General features: G+C 51.1%; 8 protein-coding genes across 8 annotated transcripts; 3 read left to right on the forward strand and 5 right to left on the reverse strand.

Annotated features, from left to right (window-relative positions):
• Positions 1–67: 67 nt before the first annotated feature.
• GT037_004188 (uncharacterized protein) lies at positions 68–3261 on the reverse strand (the record flags this gene model as incomplete). Its single annotated transcript, XM_038929235.1, has 2 exons — positions 68–1168; positions 1213–3261. The coding sequence occupies 2 exons, from the start codon at positions 3259–3261 to the stop codon at positions 68–70; spliced, it is 3150 nt and encodes a 1049-aa protein (XP_038787507.1).
• A 128-nt stretch (positions 3262–3389) lies between these two features.
• Positions 3390–3593, reverse strand: GT037_004189 (uncharacterized protein; the record flags this gene model as incomplete). The annotated part of the gene is made up of 1 exon (XM_038929236.1): positions 3390–3593. One exon carries the CDS (start codon positions 3591–3593, stop codon positions 3390–3392), a length of 204 nt encoding a protein of 67 aa, XP_038787508.1.
• Positions 3594–4621: 1028 nt separating this feature from the next.
• On the reverse strand, positions 4622–6281 carry GT037_004190 (deoxyribodipyrimidine photo-lyase; the record flags this gene model as incomplete). The annotated part of the gene is made up of 2 exons (XM_038929237.1): positions 4622–6153; positions 6209–6281. 2 exons carry the CDS (start codon positions 6279–6281, stop codon positions 4622–4624), a joined length of 1605 nt encoding a protein of 534 aa, XP_038787509.1.
• A 1422-nt stretch (positions 6282–7703) lies between these two features.
• GT037_004191 (alkaline phosphatase-like protein) lies at positions 7704–9971 on the forward strand (the record flags this gene model as incomplete). The annotated part of the gene is made up of 6 exons (XM_038929238.1): positions 7704–7822; positions 7878–8305; positions 8370–8557; positions 8621–9500; positions 9552–9787; positions 9849–9971. 6 exons carry the CDS (start codon positions 7704–7706, stop codon positions 9969–9971), a joined length of 1974 nt encoding a protein of 657 aa, XP_038787510.1.
• An 823-nt stretch (positions 9972–10794) lies between these two features.
• Positions 10795–11916, reverse strand: GT037_004192 (uncharacterized protein; the record flags this gene model as incomplete). The annotated part of the gene is made up of 3 exons (XM_038929239.1): positions 10795–10984; positions 11034–11605; positions 11794–11916. The coding sequence occupies 3 exons, from the start codon at positions 11914–11916 to the stop codon at positions 10795–10797; spliced, it is 885 nt and encodes a 294-aa protein (XP_038787511.1).
• Positions 11917–13017: 1101 nt separating this feature from the next.
• On the forward strand, positions 13018–14818 carry GT037_004193 (uncharacterized protein; the record flags this gene model as incomplete). Its single annotated transcript, XM_038929240.1, has 3 exons — positions 13018–13264; positions 13316–14710; positions 14769–14818. Coding segments are annotated over 3 exons (1692 nt in total), but the record flags the coding sequence as incomplete, so codon positions are not given.
• A 326-nt stretch (positions 14819–15144) lies between these two features.
• On the reverse strand, positions 15145–17167 carry GT037_004194 (uncharacterized protein; the record flags this gene model as incomplete). The annotated part of the gene is made up of 3 exons (XM_038929241.1): positions 15145–16552; positions 16601–16964; positions 17014–17167. 3 exons carry the CDS (start codon positions 17165–17167, stop codon positions 15145–15147), a joined length of 1926 nt encoding a protein of 641 aa, XP_038787513.1.
• Positions 17168–17377: 210 nt separating this feature from the next.
• GT037_004195 (uncharacterized protein) lies at positions 17378–20354 on the forward strand (the record flags this gene model as incomplete). The annotated part of the gene is made up of 6 exons (XM_038929242.1): positions 17378–17484; positions 17534–17705; positions 17755–17813; positions 18133–18314; positions 18376–19014; positions 19237–20354. 6 exons carry the CDS (start codon positions 17378–17380, stop codon positions 20352–20354), a joined length of 2277 nt encoding a protein of 758 aa, XP_038787514.1.
• Between the last annotated feature and the right edge of the window lie 351 nt (positions 20355–20705).

Genomic DNA, 20705 nt, shown 5'->3' on the forward strand with positions numbered 1-20705 from the left:
GACTCCATGAGTCAATTTTATCCCAATGTGCATTGTAGGCCACAACAGCAAGAGACCGTCTGCCGAACTAGCGCAGATCCTTCAGGACGCCAGTTGCACTCCAAAATGTAGATACGAGGAGAAATGCAGTTGTGAGCGCAACCGCAGCTCCCTGAAGATCATCCGGATGCTTCCATTGCCACCAAATCCACACACCAAAGGAAATGCAAAGAATAGCAACGTGGAGCGCAATCACACGAACACCAGACACAACATATCTCGCTCTTATACCCCAAACGTGCTCGTCTCCTTGGGCGCGCTGTTCCAAAAGCTTCTTGTACTTTGGAATCTTATCGACGATATCAACAGCGGAATCTTCCACTGTGCGGCACTTGTGTGGCATGAGCAGAGATGACAGCCAGCAGGGATCCAAGCAAAGTCGTACATAGACTTCAAATTCGTGCTTGGTGATGCCAGGCTTATCTCTTGTCGCGAGCGGCGGCCTCGGATCATATTCGTAGTCGCTAGATGTGGGCAGATCTGCTTCAAGATCGATGGTCTGAGGGGGAAGTAATGGCAGTCTTTTGAAGCGGAGAAATTCCCAGTAGCTTATGATGCGGAACGAGAAGTAGTGTCGAAACCAACCCCTTATCTCGCGGTGTCTTCTTCCAAGGTTTCGTAGGAAGGCAGCATCGCTCACCAAGTGGAGACCGCCAAGTTGATCTAGCTCCGTTGAGGTCCATGAGCCATCCACCCCAAAATTAACCCACAGCTGCTTGTTGTACGCCGAGTTGTTTACCAAGGAGCTTTGCGTGGTCTGAGCATTAGCGGATGTAGGCTGCATAGGTATATTTCCTCCTGCTTGCGAAGTAGCACTAGCTGCACTACTTCCGGGTGATGACTGCATCGCCTGAGTTCCGAGTGATGGGGCAGCTCCGCTGGAAGGTGCAGAACCGTGAGCACCAGAGGTGACATCTCGATTTGGTTGGCTGGCTGGATTTTGAGAACCACCAACGACCCAGATGAAGCAGGCTGTAATTAGAGTCTGCAAACAGGAAGTATTCTTTTTATCTCGGAGTAAAGCACAAAGTGGTCGAGGATGATTGTCAGCAGAAGACTCGTTGAGAATCTCGTCTAAAATCTCTTGTTGCTCCAGTCTCAATTCTCTCCATCGGTGCATTCCACAAAACTATCCAGTTAGCATCGAGCTTTGCGTAGAAGTGATAGACTTACACACTCCCAATAAACACGCGTTTCACTGGGTTTCAGTGGTCTCATTCTAGGCGATAGTGGCCACCAATCCCATTCCAATGCGGTGATCTCCTCGAGAAATCCCTGAACTTTTGACAGAAGACTAACTTCGGTTGTTGTTACATATGTGATTTTGTTTCTTGGTATTGGTAACAGCTCTTTCAAAAGTCCAGGTGGTAAGAGAAGCTCTTTGAAGCTGGCCAACATATCTTGGAAAGGTTGTCCTTCCACAAGCTTCTGAACAACAAGGTCTAACCTCGGATACTGGGCAAAATCAGATATGTTTTCTTCCCCATCTGACTCGGAATCACTGTCGTCATCACTCTCATACTCTTTACTTGTGTCTGCTGAGTGGACCGCCTGAGTATCGATAATGGTAGAGGAGACGATGGTTCTATCAAGCCAACGTTCCACGTTTGTATAAGCTTGCTTCTCCTGATCACGTAAATTGGCAAGCTCTTCCTCATTCCAAGAGCTTTGCGGAGCTACGTGTCGGGCTATGATCATCCTGGCAATCCTACTTTGGCGTTGCTTAGACCTCAAAAGTTTTGCAAGCTGACGTGTGACATTTGAATTGTCGGATGCTACGAGATTCCCATGGAAAGCCTTCAGTAAACGTCTGAAGTTGTTGATAAATCGTTCTTCTGGCATAAGTTGCAGCGCCTTTGAGTACAATGGAGAAAGGACGGAGCTCTTAGCAAAAACACCAATCATTATAAGTTCCGTCTCGCTAGCCCACGATGGCAAAGGCATTGACGCGCTGGAAGCCGTGTCGCCTTCTTCGGAAACGAGCGACTGAACATCGACGTCTTCGAACTTCTGTTGCTGAACCTGAGTATCGAGAACTCGATGGGATCCTCCTAAATTGACTTTTGTCATGTCATCCCATTCTTCTCGATCACTAGTCGAGTTGACGTATGTATGACTGTTCTTTGTAGAGCTGATGCTGTCATCAGCCGAGGTAACCTGAGATCCATCGACGTTCTTTCTTCCGAGAACATGAGAATTGTCGCCTGCTTCAGGTAGTAGCTCTCGAAGATCTGCATGACGAAGGATGTTGTTGTAATCATCCCCGCTTCTATCAACTTTGGTGAATCTTTCGAGCAACAGCTTTACTGTTTGCCTGTGACCATTCCTCACAGCGGCAACGAGCGCATCGCACGACTCTTCGTTGCGAAAGTCCACGTCTGCGCCCACCTCGAAGAGCAACTGCACGATCGCTGTATCGAGATTCACTATGGGCTCCCATAAGAGACTCTCAGGACCAAAACTATGCCCGATAACGTGGACATTATTTCGGTGCATGATAGTCTCTAGAGTGGTAGTATGACCTTCTTTGATGGCCCACCTACAAACTGTGTCGACCAGTGAAGGCAAGTTCTTGTAGAACTCCGACAAATCCCACTCAGGGAAGAGACATGTAGATTCCCAGCCGTCGTCGATCCTTAGTAAAGCCGCAACAGTGTCTTGGATAACCTCTGCTAGAGACTTTGTATAGTCTGGATGTATCGCTTGGGTATGTTCGTCTCGACAGAGACCAAGTAATGCATAGATCCTATCCCTGGGGTCGGCCGCCTGACCCCCCTTGAACTTCAGTAGGATTGTACTGAAATCTGGGTCCTTTGCCCACCAGGAGTACTTCCGTCCAGGTCCTGGCATGATATCCATGATTGCTTGACAGTAAGAATCGGGTGTCACACCTAGCAGAGATGGCGTGACCACAAATATGGGAGATGATACTGTCTTCAGGCCGCACGCCACTTCAGCAGACCGTGCGTTGACGACTTCTGGAATAATCCATACTCTTTTGAACCAGGGTCGAGACAGGACGTTCTCCAAGCCCTTGCGTTGTTGCAAGAGAAGATCTGTGTGCGCATTTCCAACAATAGACCACATCTCAAACCACCTTCTGTCTAAGGATTCCCAGCTCTTGTATGGATATCTCTGTACCCATTTCTCCAGACGTTGCATTGAATGAAACAACACGTCAGTCTCAGGTGTCTGTTCACCCAACCAGATGATTACTCTCATGGCTCTTCGGAATATAGTTCCCATTTGTTGTACTTGGTGAGCTCGCTCTCGTACGTTGTTAACATCGACGGAGATTGCGTCTATCCATAGGAATCGGTCTATGGTTTCAGAACGTAGACTTAGTAGCGCTATATGTAGATTCCATCCAACTTTGAAGTGCTGTCCGTCCACATATACAGTGTGTCTTGTATCCTGATGCCCCCATGTGTACGATAAGGCCTCATACGGAATGCAGTCATTTTCATCAAGATTTGTGTGAATAAGGTCAATTCGAATAGGGCTATCCTTGCCTGAAATAAGACGAACCAAGCGAATGGTCGCATTGCTTCCATCTAATGGTTCATATTGAAATGTCATCATAGATGACATGAGACAGGTTGGACGTTCGATCCGTAGAATCGATTCGAGAGGATACGTGCGGGATGTATACAGGATATAGCGATAGCGCTATAACATCTTAGCACCGACCCTTGACAAAATTCCAGCGCAGCAGTCAGCTCACCAGGAACTCCAGCTGTAGACACGATACTCAAAGGCTTTGCAGGTCGAGTAAAGGTTGTTGTGTACTGTCGGAATCAGGAGAGCAGGCTGTGGCTGTGCTGGAAGATCAGCCGAGGCCAAAAGAGGCGCCTGTCCAAGTAGGTACGATAGGTACCACTTGTGATTAAAAGAGAAGATTCGAAGCTGAAGCGTAAAAGTTGCGAAAGGAGCCCATGAAGTTCCTCTAGAAGTTGTTCGAATGAGCAATAGACGACTGAAAGCTTCCCGAAAAAGAAGGGAGGAATTGGGACGGCTCAAAAGTCCAGCAGGCTGAGGACAAAAGCAGGCTATGCACATGCAGCTCAGCCTTCAACCCCTCAGTGCTTGGCACAAACGCCACACATGGCGATGCCTAATGCATGGAATCTTCCAGCCACTTGCATCTCGTAAAGAAAGTATCATAACCCTTATGAACAGTAGGCTGTGATGAGGGAGAAAACGGGGTACTGGATTAGGCGGCAACACTAGTGTGGAATGTTGAGCAAGCCCCACATGTACAGGGTAAGACCGATGAACCGAATGCATGAGCGAGCGATGTAGAACACATTGTAATATATGCCATTGTAAACTCCAGATTCTTTCTTCATTCATTAGATGGGCTGGTAACTCAGTGGTAGAGTGCAGGACTGCAGCTCACCAACGGACGAACGCAGCAATTACATTTCGGTTTATTCCGATAGAAGCCTAGGCAGCGGCAAGTTAGTATACACAAGAAGAAAAAGGAAGAAAGTAGGAAACGTGTGCTTTTTCAGTGATTCTGCATTATTCTAAACAATCAGTATGGTATCATCCGGCCATAAACCCCCCTCGTCTAGCCCGGCTAAACATCCGCGTCCCTCAACCCCCTCTTAAACCTGTCCAACGCCCTAGCCTTCGTCTCCTTCCAATCCACATGCGGTTTCGGGTATCCCAACTTCTCGAATTCGCTCTTCGATAACCTCGCATAGGGAGCAAAAACCGCCTTGCCCTGGACATCTTTGAGTTCCGGCACCCATTTCCGAATGTAATCGCCATCAGGATCGTTCCTCTCGGCCTGAGAAACAGGGTTGAAGACGGTGTATGAAGGCTCCCAGCCTTGAGTGTTGTTGGAAAGGTCCCAATCGATGAGTGTTTCGGCAAAGTATCGTTCGCCGCGGCGGTAGTCGAGGAGGAGGTTGCAGTAAAGGTAGGAAGAGACATTCATACGTAGCCGGTTGTGCATGTATGCTTCGGCGTTGAGTTGGCGCATTCCGGCGTCGATGAAAGGTTCGCCTGTTTCGCCTTTGTACCATTTTTCCCAGCCTTCTTCGTCGTCTTCCCATTCTACTGCGTCGAACTTGAGATTTTGCGGCAAATTCATCGAGGTATGGGGTGTCGTCAGGGTAGTCTGTCTGTACAATTCTCTAAAGACGATTTCTCGGACCCAGCCGTACACGCCGTTGGATGCTTTGGCTTCGGTGAAGTCGGTACTGCCGCGGTTGTAATCCACAACCTTCTGCAATGCTTCGCGCACCGAAAACATACCCGCGCTGAAGTAGGCGGACATACGAGATGTGCTGTTGGCGGCAGGATTGGAGCGTGTGGCGGCGTAGTGATCAATCTGCTTGAGGAATGCATCCATGCGTTTTGCTCCCGCAGCATGACCGGCAGGCCACAATTTTCGTATCCTCTTCTTGTCTTCTTCCGACTCGAATAGCTTGTCTTTTGCTGGTTCTGGTGCAGGTGTATCGAACAAATCCTTGAGTTCCTTCTTTGCAGACGATGGATTCGCGGCAGGCGGAGGGTTGGTATCAAGCAGCTCTGGCTCGTCCTTCAGCTTCTCAAGCCAGGCTTTGAAGAATGGCGTAAAGACCTTCATCGGTGTCCCGGTGCCTGTGAGCATTGTGCCCGGTTCGACAACTGTCTGGTCATGGTACAACGAGACTTGGATACCGTCGCCAGCTGTTTTGCATAGCTTCAGATCTCTCCGCATCTCGTCAATCTCATATTCGAAGTTGCCAAACACATGTGAAACCTCCTGCTTCTTCAACCACTCCACTGCTGTTTCCACAATCTTCTTTCTGTCCTTGCATTCCAGGAAGACTAGCGGTATGTTCAATTCCTTCAGCTCTTTCTGCATGATGCGCAACCCCTCACACATAAAGTCCACTCTTGCAGGGCTGGTCCCATGCCATGATTCGTCCGCAGCGCAGTTGATGTAGAAACATACTAAAGGTTTCTTCGCGCTTTGGGCAAGCTCGGAAGCATGATGCAGCGCGGTATTGTCTTGAATGCGAAGGTCTTTGGGACGGAACCAATGCGCTACTTTACTCACGTCCTTGAGCTCATCTTGCGCGCCGAGAGCTTCCTGAACTTGATCGTATGGCAGATCCTCTGGGGTACGGAATCAACGTATGTCTCACCTGCATTTTGTTCAACCATAACTTACCGTCTACCTGTTTTGCGCGCTTGAGAGTCGTATGTCCGAGTTCGGAGCGTTCGTATGATGTTCTCTTGGACATTTTCGTAGGCGACTGCGATTTGTTCGGCTTCGCGGAATTCTTCGGCGATGCTCTACCTAGGAAAGGTGTCGCGTGTCGAAACGTGCGGATCGGTAGCTGTACTTCGACACTACCACGTCCAAGTCGAGTACCTGACGGCCCACAGAGAGTTTGCGATAAAAAGACGCGTTTGGAGTAAAACATTAAAGATGCGCTATGCGCCTAGCGGTGTCTATGTACCTGATCATCAATAAACCTTAGATCAAAGGGTAAGTGGTGACGTCGGCGGACCACCCAACTAGAGCCGATCAAGGCGTTACCCTGATGGACACCTGGCGTCGAACACCAATCGAAGGCATGTCTATCGTCGTTTCGGACGCGAGATCTGGGAAAGATCCTTGGTTCCCGCTGCGTGTCGCGATCTATAGCCGCTTTCTGGGGTTTCTGTGCTTTCCATAGGGCTGCATTTGGTCCGTAGCATGCCTGGGCAGGGGTTTCCGAACGGCGACTGTGGGTGTGAGCACGCGACAAGCTACATTGCTGTTGCGCAATGTCAATGCGACCGAGGTGGTTCCGCTCGGATGCGCTCGATAGATAAGGAATGGACGAAGCTGTCAATTTGGAGTTTTGCTGGTTTGACAGGATGACGGCGGGCGAACCATGCCAGCTGGGCACGGTGCTCGATTGCTGGCACGTGACGCCGGACCTGACTTGACCTTGGAATTGTGGTCGAACCATCCCATGGCTGTCTTCCTCAACCTCACCGGCACCATATCTGTTGACAAGCAAGGCTAGCAAAGCTTTTTCGAGTCGTGTCGCCGGCCGTCACTCTTATGGCGAATAAGATTACGCCGTGCGGAGCACACAGCGTGCATCGAAATTCCCGGCCGCTCCCAATACCCCATTGCCAAGGAGAAATCTACGGAGAAACCGACTTTGGATCCCACGAAAGAACCATTACACAGCGAATCAGACTACAGCTGTCCGGAACGTGATGCCAAGTGAGACCAAGCCACGCCAAGCCCTCATCCTCCAGCCCTCCAACAATTGGTAGAAACGTGCATGTCTACCCCAATCCGGCAGCTCGTTAAGATCCTTAATGATGACAGTGGCTCATGGCGCGGACCAAGCCAGCGGAATGCGGACTGGGTCCAGGTAGCTGGAGTCGTCTTCTCGAGCAGTAAGAGCGCTGCGTTATCGCACGAGGGACGGGTAAACGCACCTTAACGCGCTTTGTACTGCATAGGAAGACATGCCGCTGGCATTACATGTGGATCCTAGTAGCCTGATATGCGGGATATAGTATTATTTACCTGGTTGCATGTATGCAGGTCCGGGGAGCTCTGCATGCTTATAAAGGTTGGGAGAACAGCTTCCCAAGATGCTGGTTCATCGCACTTTTGAGAGCCTTGCCCAATTACCGAACTCTCAATCGCGTTCGTTATGAAGTGTACTTGCTCAGCTGTCGTGGCTGCGGCCCTTTTGGTGGGATCTGTCTCCGCGCAGACATTCCGCCGTCTGGGAGCTTGCCCAACGCTTGGTTGCGTTTTCCCTCCTGACCAGTAAGCATGCAAATTGTATGAGGTTAGGATACACAATTGCTAAACAATAATTCAGGGCCGACTTTCTCGCTGGCCAGTACTTTGATATCCGTCTGGAGGTTCACCAGCCCAGAAATGGATCCGAGTTCATCGGTCTACCTCTGGACGAGCAATTTACTTTCACTCTTGGAAAGAAGGGCGAAGAGGCCAAACCAGTGACAGAGTTCTTCAACCTCGAAGAACCAAAACTGGAGAAGTGGAACTTCACATGGTACGAAGACCTGTTCGCTCGCGACGCGAAGAAGCCGTCCCTCGTCAATGTCGCAGCCAAGGCGTACCGTCGCATTGCTATTTACGAGCCTGGCGAGTACACTGCTACTCTCAGCTACAACAACGGCAGCAAGACGGAAGCCACCTGGCTCGTTCGTGATCTGGCTGAGGAACGCAAGGCGAAGAACATTGTTCTCTTCATTGGTGACGGAATGACTACGAACATGATTACTGGTTCGTCGCCCGTATATGCTTTTACTCGTGAATACAACAAGCGTTCTAACCTACATGTTCACAGCTGCTCGTTTGATCGGCCACAAGCAGATCAATGGCAAATACCAATCCACCATGGCCATGGACAAGTTCCCTGTCGTTGGTCACCAGATGACCCACTCGATCGACAGCTTCATTACTGATTCCGCCAACTCCGCTGCTGCGCTCAACACCGGTCACAAGTCAACGGTCAACTGTTTGAACGTCTACGCGGTACGTGTTGCAGAATCCTTCTGATCTGACAATGCGCTAGCATTTTACTGACAGATGGTATAGGACAGCAGCAAAGATCCATTCGACGACCCAAAGGTTGAGAGCATCGCTGAGATCTTCCACCGTCTTACAGGAGGTCACGTGGGTATCGTATCGACTGCCTACATTGCCGATGCTACTCCTGCTGCTTTGGTGTCGCACACCCGTCTTCGTAGCCAGTACGGTGCTATTGTTGATACTTACCTGAATGGTGTCCAGAACTACACCTGGACCAAGGTTCCTCTTGATGTCATCTTCGGTGGTGGCGCCGAGCAGTTTTACCCGTCTGAGCTTGGAGGCGTTACCTACCAGGACAAGAACTACTACGATGAGTTCGCCGCGCAGGATTACCAGATCATCCAAAACCGCACTGCTCTCCTGTCTGCCAGTAATGAAGACAAGGCTCTCGGTATTTTCACCACCTCCAACATGGCCAAGTGGCTCGACCGCAACGTTTACCGTGACAACCTCAACCAGTCGCTCTCCCCCACCGGAGACGAGACACCCGCTCTTGACCAGCCCGGTCTCAAGGAGATGACTCTCAAGGCCATTGATATCCTCGAGGCCCGCTCTGGAGACAAAGGATGGTTCCTCATGTCCGAAGCCGCCAGCATCGACAAGATGATGCACGCCCTCGACTACGACCGTGCGCTTGGTGAACTTCTCGAACTCGACGACACGGTAAAGGCCACTATTGCCCACCTCAACTCCACAGACTGCCTCAAGGAAACCTTGATCCTCGTCACAGCCGACCACGGCCACGGTTTCGACGTCATGGGTTCAGTCGACACCCACTACCTAGCAGCGCAAAACGTCGACCGCAAGAAGCGCGACGCAGTCGGCACCTACGAGCAATCCGGTGAATCCCAATACATCAACACCGGCAACCTGACCTACACGGACTGTAAGCATCGCCCCTTCGAACTGCATGCGAGACACGTACTGACTTTTCTAGCCAACTTCCCGTCCAACTGGGACCCGCGCTACACGCTCTTCCAAGGCCTAATGGCCGACCCCGATCGCCGCGAGAACTGGTCCGTCCGCAAAGATGGACCCCGCACTCCCGCCGTGGAGCTTGAAGAAGACAGCGGCGACAACTACGCAAACCCCGAAGATGGCGAGGGCGGTATCCTACTCAACGGTACTCTGCCCATTGAGAACGACCAGGGTGTGCATTCTTTGACTGATGTGGTAAGTATCTCTGTACCAACCGCACGTGAGACATACACTGACTTTATATACCCGTATCTAGCCTGTATATGCCATGGGCCCTTGCAAGGAGTTGTTCCAAGGGACGTACAACAGCATTGACATCTTTTACAATATGGCTGAATGCTTTGGATTGGGAAGGGGCGAGCCGAGTGCTGAGAAGTAGGGAGAAGTTTGAGGTGCATTGACGACGGGATGAATGATATTGTAGTAGTAGTAGTAGTAGAACGTATGACTACACTTAGTGTAGCTATAATGAATGTTTAATCATGGACCGAGCATCTGAGAAGAGTATTATGCACTCCTGAGCAGGCTGGACTTGTCCTAAACTACTGCAATAAACTAAGTAGGTGCGCTACAATGAAAAGCGAATGGCTTTTAATTTTTATGATTGTCAGATTTGCATACTTATCTTCCTTCGGCAGCTGTTGGCTACAACGAAGTGGCTAACTTATCTTCTCTGTGCTTGTTAGACCTTTTTGCCATGGAGGGTAGTTCAGACATTGAATCTTGCTAATGGCTTTTATCAAGGTTTCACAATTTGATATTGAGAGTGATACACTTCGTAGCATCACAAGATGCACGGCTACAACTCTAAGTTTCACGTGATTACCGAGAGTACCAGAACACGACTACTCCGCCAGATGTACACATTCGAAGGGAAACACAGACACATGAAGCATGGGTGGATCGCGATCATAACATCATTATGGATATATTAAACAAGTCGTAGCTTTCATGCGTATCACGTTCGTTTTCATCATACCGCGCAAAAGTGTATTATTTGCTTGGATCGCATGCCATTGGGACCTTTCGCACCATGCTTCATCATGGCCAACCTAGAAGATTTCCCCGTGCATACTAAGGTTTCCACGGGTATCTGTAACGTCCGTCTGGCCCGTAACGAACATAAGGCTCGGTTTCACTTGAATGCGATCATTAGCGCCATACGGTGGAATCTATGTCACTGCGTCGATGGCGGTGTGCTCTCACAACTCCCGCCTATCTTTAGCCAGCTCAGCCTGCTGGCGCAGATTCGGCGCTGTCGTAGTGCCTTCGCCGCTCTGGACGCCCTGCTCCATATCGGCAGCCCACAAGGCAGCGCCAACAGTGTTTGTGAAGGAGAAGAAGATACCGGCAATGGGGATAAGCTCGAGGAGGACAGCGGGGATACCAAAACTATGAAAGGTCAGCGAGTTGGCTTTCAAGTAGACATGAGTGGGCTAACCTGGCATACGCAGCCTTGCGCTGCTCAATGAAGCGCTCCTTTTCTTGCTTCTTCATCTGCTTGAGCTGAAAGTAACGAGCATGCGCCGTCGGGCCAAACTTGCGTCCCTGGAGAATGACAAAAAGTACGGTACCGACAATCGGGATGAAGTTGAGCGGAAGGTACATGAAGTATCGGATGATGGCGCTGGGTGCGAACTTTGCAAACGGCTTGGTGACCAGCTTTCCCAGCTTGGCAACAGGGTCGTTTCCTGACTTTACCTGACGTTCTTTCGAAACCAACGTAGTCTGGTTGCGGCTGACCAAGGTCGAGTCAAACGTGTCAATCAGCGCTTCATCGATGAGAAAGTTCTTGCTCAAGACGGAGAATATAGTAGAGGATTCGCTGAGTACGAGCAGAACGGTGGTGAAGACTGCGAGTGGTCCGTTGAATAGGGTGAGAAGTGCAACTTGGGGAATGTAGGTGACGGCGAACATCAGCACGGTGACACCGAGACCGAGTGAGACCGTGGGGACGAGTTTTGCAGCGAGAGGCTTCCATAGCGCACGATGTGTGAAGAAGTAAACAATACCCTTTGGTCATGTTAGTGTTGTTTTCAGATGCTATTGCGTGCTCTGCTCGAGATAGCTCAAGAGCACTTCATGGTCTCTTGGGATGGTAGCACATTGCTCGGTGACTTTCGCAAAGGAAGCTCACTGTCGCGTCATCACATGAGCGGAGCCAGCAAGACATTGTAGACGACAAGATTTTAGACGCGTACCTTGAAAGGGTAGAGATATGCGGCCGAACGGACAGCTTCTGAAGCGAGCTGTCTGGCCTGGTTGAAGTCTTCCTTGGCGACTTCCTTGACCTTGTCAGGCACTCTCATCCTGGACTCGGACATGGTTGCAGCGGATAGATCGGAACGTTTGAGGAGATTAGGAATTGAGAAACCCGTGTTGTGCCGTGATGGAAGAGAAGTGGTGATCCCGTCCCTCACCCACTTGTCGGTGGGGTGAAGCTCTCGAAATCTGGGAAACTACGTCATAATCGCGTATTTGGTCCAAGCTCCAATCGACCAACGCGGACCTCAATCCTGCGTGCCTGCAACGTGTTTGCAGCACATAACTTGGTATTTTCGAGGACTGCAAACTATGATGTTGGTAGACTTTGGTTAGATTGAGATCGTCAATAGGAGATGCTGTGAGTGTAGCTGATCAGTACATAGTACGTCACATTGAGCTGGTTTTACGCGTTCGCTTTGGAGTGCAGGGAATCCTAGGGAGTCGCAATGTCAGAGCAATCTGCTGTCCCGTCGATGCTGCAATAGTCCACCTATGGGCGACAAATTAAGAACGCGTTTCCAAGGCATCAGGCTAGCAAGGAGTGCAGGTCGGATTCCAACGCTTCTAGGCCCTTAACGAGGTATCCACTATGGCTGTTGTGCCTTGCTTAACAGGTAACTGTGGCGGTGTCACCAAGGTTTTACCACAGGAGATCTGCTACCAACACGCGTCAAGTACCAGAAATTTGATCCAAGGCAGTGTAAATCAGGAATTGAAGACGTGGCTAAGCTTTCCAACTTCCCCACCTTTTCATGCACCGGATCGCGAAATGACGCAGCGCCGGGCGCGTGCTAGTCCCCACCACAACCGAACGGGATATCTGCTAGCTGCATCCGTTGCAAAGCCCCTCATTGAGGGTCCAGCTCTCCAGTGGCTGATGTAATTAGCCAAATCCTGTAGCAGTCGCAGACAACAAGGCACGCCACAGCAGGAATAAGCTGAAGTATACAGGGAAAGAGAACCGAACCATTGCCGATTGGGGATTGAATTGGTCACGTTTGACGGAAACATCCAAGTTTCTTATGACGCGCGAGACAAGCCGGAGCGGGTATCCACCTGTGGCGGTGCTGGGAGACGGTATCCAGGAAGGCGGAGGTAGGGATGATGGAACATGATTGACCTTTGTACAATGTCTGCTGATGATGCTAGACATGACGTAGGACCATGGGTCTCTCACTCTTTCCATCACCTGTACTGTATATAAGAGACCATCAGCACTTGCTTTTGTTCAGCATCTAAACAACAACCACTCCAACAACCCAATACAACACTTCAATCAACTCCAATCCAACCAAACCAACCACACTTATACCAATACAACCTTTACACCACAAGCAAGCATGTCAGGAGTAATGGACAAAGTCAAGGCCAAGGTCGACCAGGTGATGCACAAGGACAAGACCCATGGTAAGCTCAGTGGGATACCTTCAGTATGAACAATTGCTTACACAACGCTAGATGATCCTACTGGCCCTCACAGCTCGCACACTGCCAACACTGCCGACCCCACAGTACACAACACCTCCAGCGCTACCACTGGCACTGGTGGCTTTGCTGGCGACCATCACAGCTCAGGTGTAAGCAGCGGTCTTGGTACTTCAGGTACCCACGGCCAGCACACTTCCACCCACACCGGTACCTCAAACCCCCTTGACCGCAACAACGACGGCAAGGTCGGAGCTAGCGATCTTACTGGCAGCCACTCCAACACCACCCACGGCACCACTGGTCTTGGTTCATCAACCACTCACGGTACCTCGAACCCCCTTGACCGTAACAACGACGGCAGGGTAGGAGCTGGCGACCTGACTGGCAGCCACTCCACCACCCACGGCTCTACTGGCCTTGGTTCATCAACCACACACGGCACCACTGGTCTCGGTTCGTCAACAACACATGGCACTACCGGTCTTGGTTCCTCCAACACTGGAGCTTACGGCTCTACCTCCCACAACGACCCCACTGGACCTCACGGTTCTCACATGATGAACAAGGCCGACCCAAGGGTCGACTCTGACCGCCTTGGAACCGCTGGCAACACTGCTGGTGCAGGTGGTTACGGTGCTGGACAGTACACTGAGGGTACTCACGGCACCCACGGCACCACTGGCAGCGGTCTTACTGGCCACTCAACCACCGGCACTGGTCTCGGCCACACTGGTGGCCACGGTACCGCCGACTTCAACGACCACAACAACTCTGGCCTTCACAACACACGCATCGCCAACCAGGTTGACCCTCACGTTGGCGGTGTCGGCAGCACTGGAACTGGCGCATACAACACCACTGGCTCAGGTCTGACTGGCCACAACACTGCCGGATCTGGACTCACTGGTCACGGCACCACCGGTACGCACAACCCCCTCGACCGCAACAACGACGGCAGGGTCGGTGCTGGCGACCTGACTGGTAGCCACTCCAACACCCACACCGCTGGCGGCATTGGCAGCACAGGCGGTCTCGGCCACTCCAACACTACCCACACTGGTACCTCAAACCCCCTTGACCGCAACAACGACGGCCGTGTCGGAGCCGGCGACTTGACCGGCAGCCACTCCAACACCCACGGCTCTACTGGACTTGGTTCAGGTGGCCTCGGCCACGGTGGCAACACCCACACCACAGGTGAGCACACCAAGACCGTTCCTGGTGAGGTTGGCGGATCAGGCCGGGATAACTTGGCACACCGTAACAACGAGACGGGTGACCTGCCCAAGGCCCTTGTCGAGCCTGTTTCTGTCGCCGAGCCCCACTCTTCTCTGCAGAATGACCAACACCACTCAGGTCATGGCACTCACGGTACCCACGGTACCAGCGACGTCCACGGCAAGCCCTCTATGATGGACAAGCTGAGTAAGTTTACCCACGCGATTTGATTCGGTCGGAGCAGATATACTAACGATGGCTGTAGACCCCAAGAAGGACGCTGATCACGACGGCAAGGCTGGCATCATGGACTAGATTCCTTCTGCTCTTCTTACCGGCCTTCTCCCTCGAGACGCTGGGAGTTGGCTTGTGATATAATGATTCTCACGGCACGATCTTAACAGATACCCAAGTAGCTTAATAGCTGTATGAATAGTAATCCCTCGATTAAACTTTTGCTCCCTGATGCTATCCAACGTGTCGTTTACTGTTTGATTTCATTTTCAAGGCTAGGCATTACAATGTAAAGCAACACATCATTACCACAGCAATATTGCGCACGGCACCAAAACCTAACAAGCAAGTAGCAAGTTTCGACCCAGAAGCTAATTTGCATCTCCCTCTCTCCCTAACCCACACCATCACGAATCCTCGCTGTTCGCCATCTCCGCCATCCCCCTTCTATCCTCCGCACTCAACGAATTACTCTTAGCCGCTTCCTTCCACGCTTCCACTTTGCCAAACTGCTCGTCGCCCAACGCTCCCTTGAGCAACTTCAACAACTTGGGCGCAAACTTGCCCGTCGCATACACGACGCCGTCGTTCTGCTTCGCATAGAGCACGCTGACCAATGTCAAGAAAAGCACAGGCCCGTCTGAAGCTTTCTGCTTCTGCAGCCGGCGCAACATGTCAGCCAACATGCTTTGTTTGGCAGCAGCGAGAGAATCTGGTGACGGCGAGGCGATGCTTTGTTTCTTGTTGAACTTGTCTAGTGCGGAGGATAGGTACGTGGTGTCTGCACTCTTTGTGGCGTCTACTATGCTTGATAGTCGAGCGAGATTTTTCCGAGTCTTGCGGCTGAGGACGAGGCCTTGTGCTCGTGCTTTGGCCGTGGTGTCTGGAATCAGGTCTTTGTGTGCGTATGTAGCGAGGAGATCTCCGAGCTGGTCGTAAAGCTTTTGGTCGGTGATTGAGGCTAAGCCGGTGTTATAGACGGCCCAGCGGGTGAGAAGACGGTCTGTCCAGTACATGGCAAAGTCCTCTTCGTTAGGTGTTTCAAAGGCAGATATGGTGGACCAGAAGTGTTCTTCCAACGTCTTCTCCACGGGTCTTTGGTCGAGGAGAAGGCGCTGAACGAGGCCTGTTGGAGGAATCATGGCTTTGACTCTGTCCCGAGCGAATTTGATGTCTTCCGCTCGGGTGGGGTCGTCTTGTAGCCCTCGCCACTGTGCTTCTGCGTCCTCCTTTGCATAGCCAGAAAGTTCGTCTAGTGCTCCATCTCGTCGTGTCTCCGTGAGGATCAGGGGACCGACTCGCACTATCCTTGGCCCTTCGCTGTGTTGTGAGAAGCTGGCGATGATGGCGTCTTTGGCTTTGGCTGCTATGGTGTCTATTGTGCTTGGTGGAAGACGTGAGCCTATCACCTCGGTGACGTCAAGGGTACAACCTTCCTGCTCGAGGATGCGGATACAATCTTGCTCTACCTTTGAGACCCAGCTTTGTGATATGGCGAATGACCCTACCACGTCGATGTCCGAGAGCTGCTGAAAGTGAGACGATACGTCTTGGTAGGTTGGAAATAGCTCAGAGAACTCGAATGCAAACTTATGCAAGTCGAGATAGGCAAGTGCACCAGACTGCAAGTCTTGTACCGTAGTATCACGTTTGGTTTCTAGATATTGCTTAGGTGTGCATGTTACGCTATCGGCGTTTTCTTGGACATTGATTTTGGAGGCAAGGTCTTCGAACTGCATAGCTTTCTCAACAGTGTGAAGAATGAACCATTTAGGAGGGTTGTTATGCAGGTTTTCTGGTTTGATGACAACAGCTCTGCGGTGTGTTAGTGTCTGATGCACTGGAAGTGATGCTTGTACTTACTGAACATCGTTCAGCGCCTTTCTGACCATGCCCTTGACGGTTTCCATGATCTGATCAGCATAGCCTTTGGTGTAGAAATAGCCATCAGTTTCCAGAACTTGATCGTTTTGGTCGGACAAGAGGTAGTGAAGACTCTTGGGGGAGACATCGTGTCGCACAACGAAGTCGGCCTTGGACACAAGCCCTTCTGACAGCAAATCAACAGCTTCTTTCCCTATAGCGTCCCGCTCATCTATGGGAACAATGTTTTCTTCATCCGCGCTAAATATGCATAGTTTAGGATGATTCCTGACAAGTTGACGGACAAGCAACTGATCTATGTCAAGATCACTGGCCAGTGCAGAGAGCGAGATACGTTGCGTTTCTAGGACATAGCTTAGCGAACGCAACGGAAAGTGACTGGAAGAACCTACCCTTTGTTACGTGACTTCTGAACTGAGCTTGAACGAATTGAAGAGTAACAAATCCATGTCGACTAGAAGATAGCGCAAGTCGTGGAACAAAATCGGAAGTTTGCTGTGGGGGGAAGAGAGCAAAGATATCCTTCACATCGTTTTCCGCGAACATGTTACTCTCCTCTTCCTTGCGTGCTCTTGGCGGGGTAAAGTCCTCAATGCACGTTTGGCTTTCACGAGATGGATGGGGGAGAGTCGGAGGCAGGATGGCGCTGATTGGTGGCGAGCGGGGAGGGCGCGGCAGAACATCGGGATTTGAACAACCTCATCGATAATCATCGAGTGCTTCAAAACCCAGCAGCTCATTCCGCCATCCGCCATCATGTCTCAATTCCGCGCGGCCAAGCTCGACATTGGATGCTTCGCGAAGATCCGCAATATCCGCGACCACACAAAGCGGAAGGTGTACTCTGAGAATGAGCCCGAACGGTATGCGCCTCTGCGTCCTCATGTCGCGCAAGAACTGACGATGATACAGGCAAGCCCTCCGGTACATTATTCGCAATACCACCCTCCCGCAGCGAGTCCGCGCGCAAGCCCAGCTTCAACTCTCACAGATGCACTGCTACACACGCTACACACAGATCAAGAACAGGTGTATAATGGGAGGCAAGGGCCGTGGTGTCTTTAGCGACTTTAGGATGGGAAGAGTATGGGATGACATGTTCTTTGAGAAATACGGAGCTGACCATCTCACAGTACCAATTCCGAGTAAACGCCCTCGCTGGAAACCTACCGGGTGTGAAGAAAGCAAGCTGGTAGACTTACCCTGCTGAACAATCGATGGGTTACATGTACAATACGATGAGGCAGACATTTGGCATCGGGCGGCGTAATTGCGAGGAATATACATGGATCATGACACCTTTACCGTCTATCACCGTGCCTTCCGCTTCTAGCATTGTTTGCTCTCACCACGTGCTGCACGTACAAACGACGGCAGCGGCAACCTACGCCAGCAATAAAATTCTGACCCAACTAACCACCGCAACTACAACTTCCGTTGCAACGACGTTCCCAGGTTGCATTACTGGAGCGCCTGCTGCCAAGATTACTAACGTCCTACAATAACCCCAGCGCCTATACCACTATGTTCCGCCGTAAAGAGAATGCCCTGGAGCCAGACCCGTCTTTCCCAGCAAATCTCAAGGAACTCGGCTTCTTTATCAACAGCTCAGGCGATATCCGCATGATCAATGCGCCTGAAAAGCCCTACGTCTACCACGCCACAAATAATGACCGAGTCAATGAGGTCCGCCGTGAAGCCATGCAGAGCAAGTTCCAACTCTCACTGAGGCGACTCCAGCTAACTTATCAAAGCCTGTCAACGCAAGGAAGTGGAACAGCGTCTGTCTTACCTTGGCCTCAATTGTATCCACCTTCCCGACTTCGCCATGACCAAGCCCAACGGCCCGCATGTACCTATCCTTGCGCCGCTACCCGAGGTTCTCAAGACGCGTAAGCGCATCATCGTGCTGGTTAATGACACCATGCAGGATCTGGGCATCCTCGCATATCGGCAGCTGCAGCGAGAACTTGGTATCAACGGCGGTTCGGTTGTGAATTTTGTCAAAGAGATGATCAAACGCTCGTCTGCTGACAACGATGCCGAAAAGGACGCAAGCATCTTCAGAGACGGCTATGTGCTCGAAGACAAGGCTACTACCCCCGCCTTGATCGTATTGAATACGGGCCAGTTGCTCTACTCACACAAGTACGATCAGGCCATGACTTTGCGTAGTTGGTCTGCCATGCCACGCAAGTCAGTCGCTCACGACATGATTCGCATTCACGACGAGGAAAACCGTGTTCCAGGCCATAGAGATGCAAAGGAGCATGTCAAGACAGTCTTCGACCAAGTCATCTGCAATCCTGATCGTGTATCGGCCGATGCAGAAGTCTATGTCATCGCCATTGAGGATGGAACTGAGAGTGTTTTTAAGCTGCTGACCGACAACTGTAAGTACAACAAGTTCGTTTTCTATGATTTGGTACCCCAAGCCTCACAGCCTGCCCTCAAGGTATATATTGTTGCTGTCCCTTCAGAGTCGCAACGTCAGCCGCAATGTAGACCTTCATGGTACTGTTATGTTGACTGGACATGGCGCGCTAAAACTCGGAAATTTTGAACACAACAATACTGGGGACATCTGAAAGACAGAAGCTAACAAGCTATTGTAGTCGACAAGTACGGCACCCGTATCACCGCCATGGCATTGGTCCATTCCCTAGTTGACGATTCGCAAGTCAAGGACCGACGAGTCCGCGACTTCCTCCATCAGCGCGCCCGCCAGTGGAAATTCAGCGACCTCACATCAGATCCCCAGCACTGTACAGATCTACCCAACTCCTACGACCAACATGCTGACCAATGTGTCTCACCTAAAGACACTCCATCTATCATGCACTCAACCAAGCACATATCCTGGCACGAATCCATCTCCACAGGTGCCGTTCCAGTCCTAACAAAAGCCCTCAATCGTCTCGCCGTTAGCATCATCCCCTCCGCCCACAGCACCACCAGAAAAGAAGAAAATGAAGAGAAGATTGCAGAATGGTCCTCCGGTCAAGCAGTCATTTGCCCCACCTTCGCGGGCGGCAACAACTCGGTCAGCGAATGCATCTTCACATATCCCCCCGTCCAACACGCCATCCTCTCCTTCTTCCAAGACGTCGCCCAAGATCCATACCATTACCGCAACCCACCCGGCCTAAAAACCTACACTGCAGCTCCACAACCCAGTCCTGATCATCCCCTTGCGCTTTCCCCTATTAACAACAACGGTGACGACGACGACGAAATAGGAATAAATTTCGGCGCCCCAACCCTACAGATGACTCCCGAACAAGCTGAGCTAGAGGAAGCGCGTGAACGACTCGCCGGACTACGCGTAGCATTCACTGCGTGTCCAGACGGAATTTCAGAATTAGTTCAAGGTCGCGCGAAGCTAGGGAAGAAGATCAAGGTCATGGAAACTCGGGTTGAAGATCTAGAAAACAAGACCAATAAGGCGCTGCTGCTCGGTGGTGGTGGTGGTGGCGGTGGTGACCCTGGTGGCTTGATTGTTCCTGGGGGGGAAAGACAAGAGAAGGACCAGAAGAAGGGCGGTCATTGGAAGATTCAGGTTGAAGGGCCAAAGGTGCCATTTGCGGGGACGACGGTGGATAGCGAGTTGTTGAAGGCGGCGGGGTTGGTAGAGAGTGCGGAGGAGGGGTTGGGCTGGAGTGCTGATGCTGGTGCTGTTCAAGGTCAGCATGCTAGGGGTGGGCATGGAGATGAAGAAAAGGCCTTTGTCTGAATGGTAGCATTGGTGATGGTATATTGGCGGAGATGAAAGAAAAACGCTCGGCAGTCCCAACAGAAGACTAAAAAGCGCTTCTTTTCATTTTCAATCCTTCGTCCTTCCCACGCACACACAGGTTCACGAATAAAGGAACTCGTGTCTTAATCATGGAATGAAACATCTTGACAGATGTTTCCGTCAATCCCTCTAAATCACCCATCAAGATCGATCGAAGCAACCCACTCGACTTCCTCAATCGAAGTCCCTGATAGGAAAGAGAAAAAAAAACCCCCCCATAACAAGCATAATCTTACAGAACCCCCGCTATCACCCCTTTCCGCCATTCCCCTCCGCACTTTACAACAT

The sequence above is a fragment of the Alternaria burnsii genome (assembly GCF_013036055.1).
Source record: "Alternaria burnsii strain CBS107.38 chromosome Unknown 698, whole genome shotgun sequence".
NCBI lineage: Eukaryota > Fungi > Ascomycota > Dothideomycetes > Pleosporales > Pleosporaceae > Alternaria > Alternaria burnsii.